Source organism: Aplysia californica, unplaced genomic scaffold (genome assembly GCF_000002075.1).
Source record: "Aplysia californica isolate F4 #8 unplaced genomic scaffold, AplCal3.0 scaffold00228, whole genome shotgun sequence".
In the NCBI taxonomy this organism is placed as follows: Eukaryota; Metazoa; Mollusca; class Gastropoda; order Aplysiida; family Aplysiidae; genus Aplysia; species Aplysia californica.
In genome coordinates, this window is record NW_004797498.1 from 780,625 (window position 1) to 786,848 (window position 6,224).

Genomic DNA, 6,224 nt, shown 5'->3' on the forward strand with positions numbered 1-6,224 from the left:
GGAGAGAGAGAGAGAGAGAGAGAGAGAGAGAGAGAGAGAGAGAGAGAGAGAGAGAGAGAGAGAGAAAGAGAGAGCGTGTGCAGGTGTGTGAGCGAAAGTGAACGTGTATATATATTATATGTGACATACATATATCTCTCTCTATAAAATATATTATTCCGTTTGCGCGTCAACGTGTTTGAGTGTGCTGTATGAGTGTGGTTTTTACGCGTGTATGTACACATTGTACTCATTGTACACGTGCAGACCCTCTCACCTCTCAGCGGACTTGTGCTGCTCCCCGCAGTCCGAGCCACCCACGGCGTAGATCATGTTGTCCAGCACCGCCACGCCCACGCGGTTCCGCGCCACGCTCATCGGGTTCCCGTTTATCCACATGTTCTGGCCGGGGTCGTACACATCCAGCGAACACGAGTCCACACTCTCCCCGCAGCGCATCACCCTGCCCCCCACCACGTAGACTAGCCCCTGCAGTGACGTGACCCCGGGGCCGCAGCGAGGTCGGGGGAGGTCCGGCAGACGAGTCCACTCCTTACTCACGGGGTTGTAGCACTCGAAGCACTTGAGGGAATCCATGACTTTGCGGTAGAACCCGCCGACGCTGTAGACGACCAGAGGCTTGCAGGGTTTCCTGGGCCTGTCCAGCGTGTCTCCGCTGTGCTGCTGCAGCTTTCGGAGCTTATCCAGGAGCAGCTGGACACAGTGGGGCAGCTGTTTGATCACGGTGCACTTTTCCAGCTGGTTCTCCAGGAAGCACGGGGCCATGCTGGTCAGCCGGACTTTGTCCAGGAGGTCGACGAGCTGGTTGAGCCGGCGGTCCGTGTCGTGCTCCACCCACCGCACCACCGCCTGGAACACCTGGGTCTCGCACCTGGGGACGGCCGGGGGAAATAGTCGTGAGTTTTAAGGTACTTGCAGCACAAATAGGTCATACTAGCTGGGTACCAATTCAATGAACGGATTCAAAAGAATCGATCGTCAAGTCATTGTGGAACCAGTGCGCACTGCCTGTGAACGGAGGCTTCACTTTTTTTGCAATGACGTCTAAGAAGGCGGACCCTCCCAAAATTAGATCGGTTGACTGAAAATCACTATAAAACGTTTTACGCTTTTTTTCGACACAGTTTAGATAATTTACCAGGAAGGCTACGTGGACCGTATCAGGCTGAGTGGGATGCAACATCCAAGTACATGTACGCGATACTCGACAAAATAATTTCCCACAAAGGAGTGCAACTTACGTCTTCTTCGAGCAACTGTAAAAAGTCATCATACCATAAAAACGCTTTTTAAGACGTTGTTGTTAAGCCCCCCATCGACACAATTTAGATCATTTATAAGGACGGCTTCGACCCTGTCTGACAGGGCCAACCTGGGCTAAGAGGGTTACTATGTCACAGCAGAAGTACCGAGATACTCGATAACACTTCTCCCAACAAGGGAGTCAAACTCGGGTCTTCAGCGTGCGACAGCAAAGCATCTAAGTGCTACATCACAGACGCTAGCACAAACGTGGTGAAGAGGGCAGAACAAGTCAACGAAGCAATAAATAAAAAGACAAGAAAACACACAATGTACGTGAAGATAGTGATTAATTTGTAGTGCAGGGAAACTAAAGATTGGCACAGGCAACCGAAGTACGACGAACAACGTGGTGCGCACTTCGTCATCCAGCTAGCAGAATAAAATTTGATTTAAAAAAAATAAAAAATGTAGTACCGATAATGTGGTACAGATAAAGGAAAAGAACAAGAACCTGAAAACATGCAAACTCATTTAAGTCAAGTGGTTCGTTGAGTGCCCGATAAAGACTAATAAGTACAATGATAAGACGAAGGCCACTGGGTGCTAGAAAAATGCAATACACATAGATGGAAACAATCGGAGGTGAAGAAGTTAATGAAGTGTCTACAATTTACGCTACCCAACCATTACCCCGACTGGAGACTAAACGTATTAGAACGAACGGATAATAGTATAATAATATAGGTCATGTGCACGAAGGAACGGGACAAAAGAACGGGGCCAGAAGGGTGAAAAATGCATCAAACGTGTCTTCACAAAACAGCACAGGCATGTCGCGTTATCAGAAAAAAGGGGGGAGGGGGAGGATTCGTGGAGATTAGGTTGACAGATAGATATCAAAATATCGGTCACTTTTTTCACTAAACTAAGCATAAATTAGCACGGTAGCAATGCTGAAAAGGAATAGAAAACTAGATCATAGCACAGCGCTCACCAACTTCAAAATTACTGTAACTGTTTTACTCCATTGTCCATACAACTTAGCTTATCTAGGAAACAGGCTACTTCAACAATGCCTTTTAGGACCAACTCGGCTGAGTATGACACAGCATTCGGGTAGATAAACCGAGCGAGGCACTCGATAAAAATAACATCGGGACACCCGGGCGAGGATCCAACTTGCGTCTTCTGCAAGCAGCAGCAAATATTTTAACCACTATAAAATACATGTACAACAACTGTCCCCAACTACCGCCCTTGCTATAGTGTGGTCAAAAATTCGTGGCGCAACTTATTGTCAAATATCTCTTCAACTATCGAACATAAACTCTTCAGCTTTTGCACAGTGACTTGTATCAATTTGTCTTTTTAACAGATCAATATTTTTGTAAAGACCTGTAGGCTATATTCTAGAAAATTCCATAAAAAATACTAATAAAAAATCCCAGTTGTTGGTTTCTACTGATTTTAAAAGGTTTACAGCTGGGACGAAATCGCTTTTAAAAGCAAGTCCGTCATTTTTTTCTAATCGTGAGATTGTCTTTATTGAACGCATGTTTTGAGAACTTTCAGTGCAAAAAAAGTGTTCACTATAAAATTAATTTCTTGCAACTAGTTTTGCCACTAAAAAGTGTCATTGGTGAGCTGTGATGTAACCCATATTCGTATACAAAATGTGTGTGAGGTGCGGGAAGTGCTGTGAACAATTCTATTTTCCGCGTGAAGGGGGTTTGTACTGTTTTATATAAATTTATGAAGAAGAGTTTTTTAGTCTAGCCTTAATTGTTGTGGAAAAATATGATTAAGTTAAGACAAACTGAGACAAGACAGGGAAATTGACACGAGCTGGAAACGACGAAAAGAAACCTCTCCGACAGAACATCTATTAACAACAAAAAAGTAGTGATAGTACAAAACAGACCATATTCCCCAAGTCTGAGAATAGACACGATGCAAGACCAAAGAATACAAGAATAGGAAGCAAACATGTTTCGTAATAGACGAGCTGTACGTGTGAGACACACTTTCTAGTGTAATTAAAGACAACGTGGGAGGTATAAAAATAGAATCATTGCACAAGAGCAGGCGGTGCAAGGCCCTTGAGGATACAAGAGTATAGAATAGGATGTTTAAAATATTTTAAAAAAACAATTCTCGCGACAGTAAAATACAAACCTAATATTGAGCTCGTCTTGCTTAACAATGTTAATCATATCCTCGTGCTCCAACGTCAAAAACTCATCATACTTTATAACTTCGCAGAAATGTTCGTGGATGTATTTCTTCGCCTTGGCCTCCAAATCCAAACACCCGTGAATTGCGGCAAAATTTGCAAAACCGATGCAGTTGCTGGGTTCCAGTTGCTGCTCCATAAACAACGTACATGCTTCTATCACGTGGGTCATTTCTAAGAATATCGCCGACACCAGAAGCGCCTGGACGTTCTCTTGGGTGACGAGAATCTCGTGGGTGTAGGCAAACTCCACGAGGATCCTGAGTGTTGGTGGTGTGATGTTCGGTTCTCGAATGGTCACCTCGCTACAAGAGGCTTCCATCATGCCGTTCGTGAACATCGCACGGAAGTAGGCGCTGCATGCCGCTAGAACAATCCGGTGCGCACGTATGCACTCCCCGTTCACGTTCAGCGTGATATCACAAAGACTCCCCTCCAACCGAAACTCGTTCATGGCGGCCAGAGCTTCCGTCGGGTATTTGTAGATGTGAAACCGTGTGCTGCCATCTACGCCGTGCTCCGTCAGCAGAGGACGCATCATGTAACAGGAAGTGGGCATTTGCCGGCGCATACGTTCCAACAGCTCTTCCGTTTGAGGATCGTCTGCTTGAGGTCGGGCATCGTTGTAGCGAAGAGGGCGAAGCCGCGTCGCGGACGGGTGTCCTTCCAGCCTCGCTGCTCCGCCGGTGCGAGAAGAGGTCTGTCGGTGAGAAGCTGAGGTCTGGTGATGAAAGTTCGAAGCCATTGAATACGTGGTTGTCTGGTGTGCTGAGATCTCCGTTACAGCCAGGCAGAGCACAGCACTCCATCACTCTGTACAACGACAAAGAGAAAAAGGCAGAGAATACCAATGAGAACACAAGCAAAGCAACTTACTTTAAGTTTCAGCTTGAGAAAAGTTACAGACAAACAGGCAGCAAAAAGTAGGTTCATGGGGGGAAAAGATAAGAGAAAAAAATAGTTTAACCCACGCACCGTGTGGTCGATAAGGTAAAGTTGAGACACACCCTCCAAACAGTATACCATAACCAAACAACAAAAAAGAAAGATTTTTAAAAAAAATAAAACCTCCAACTCCAAAGATCCCCCCTCCCCCTAAAAAAACAACACAACAAAACTAAACATTAAATAACAACCCCCCCCCCCCCCCTTAAAAAATAAAATTACAAAAAGCACACAAAACACCGACAGATAATAAGAAATAATCGCCTCATACGACTTATTGCACTGAAGACTAAACTAAAGTGATGACTGAGGATCATTTCAGCTGAAACCAAAACTAATTATTGTTTTAAACACACACACACACACACACACACACACACACACACACACACACACACACACACACACAACAACAACAACAACAACAACAACATACACACACACTAACACAGACAAAGACAGAAATAGAGACTGGGACAGCAGAAAAGGAAAGAGAAAGTCCGTGAAAGACGGAGAGAGAGCGAGAGGGAGGGGGGGGGGGGGGGAATCTACGAATGTTCGTGTGTGCGTAATGTGTCCGGTTGATTGGTTGACTTTCTGGGGTTTTCTAAACTCTGCTTGTTTCCTGGTTTGCTTTGTGATACAGGTTTAGGAAAGTAGAAGAAGAAAATATTACGAAGACAAACCATTTTTTACCCCCCCCCCCTCAAAATACAATTACAATTTTAAAAATGGAGAATTTTGAATAACATAACCAAATAAAAAACAGCAAAAAATCTAAATGGGAAACGCGGTGCATTCCTCTCGACAACGAAGTCGTGTTGATAATATCATTATTATGACGATGAGAAAGCAAAACAGAGCAGACCGCACTCTCCACGACGAGATGCTTGTGACTAGTCATGGACAGACTGAAGGTCAACCGGCAGCGGAACAGACCAGGCGCAAACTCAGACCTGGCGCAAACTCTGCTGTGCATGCAGCAGACGACCTTCGAATCCGCCGGCCCTCTGAAAACAGCAAGTCATGGAACAGTTCACCCAGAAATTCCGCGCGCTGGAATTCAAGAGAAGTGGCGCAAACTTGTCCCCGTCGTTCTTTGTGAGCTAGCTCGTAGCTGTATTGTGGCCCTCGGGAAGTAAGGGCTCACACAAACATCCATTATTGTTGTTCCGAGCTAAAGCAAAAGCTGTACATCGCAACCGGCACAATTTAAAGCACTTAGGGGGCGGGCTGCGTCGGCACTAGCTTTCGGGGCCATTTCGGGTTGTGTAAAACGCTTCATCCTACTTAAGACTGGTAGGCCTACGTAGAAATTCGACTGACAAAACAAGTCTCAATACATGTAGTATACGCTAGAATACATCCTTAATCTATGACTTCGAGCTTTTGTTTAAAAATTGAGAGTCTTTCCAAGTGACAAGTCTACTCAGAATTATACGCCGAGAATACGAATCAGCCAACTCTCAGAAAACTGCAAGTCATGGAACGCATAATTCCCGCGCGTTGGAATTCAGAGAACGCGGCGCATTCGCTAGTCCCGGCAGTTCCTTCTACACAAGATCACGGGGAGGGGGGGGGGGGGAGGGGGTACTCTCAGTGATCATGTAAAGTGCTCTAAACTTAAAACTATTTATTCATTTATTTATTTACTTATATTTATCAATTTATTATTATTATTATTATTATTATTATTATTATTATCATTATTATTGTAGTTGTTGTTGTAGTTGTTATTATTATTATCATTTTTGTTATTATTATTATTCATCATTATTGCTGGTGTTTTATTAATATTATT

The 6,224-nt window shown here is 44.4% G+C and overlaps 1 protein-coding gene across 1 annotated transcript in view; it reads right to left on the reverse strand.

The window, feature by feature from the left end:
* LOC101860336 (kelch-like ECH-associated protein 1B) overlaps positions 1-4,291 on the reverse strand; it is a gene marked incomplete at its 5' end in the record, with an annotated part of 13,810 nt that extends 9,519 nt beyond the window's left edge. Inside the window, 2 exon segments of the mRNA XM_013083385.2 lie at positions 257-871; positions 3,421-4,291. Of these exon segments, the coding sequence (XP_012938839.1) occupies positions 257-871; positions 3,421-4,223 (1,418 nt within the window).
* Between the last annotated feature and the right edge of the window lie 1,933 nt (positions 4,292-6,224).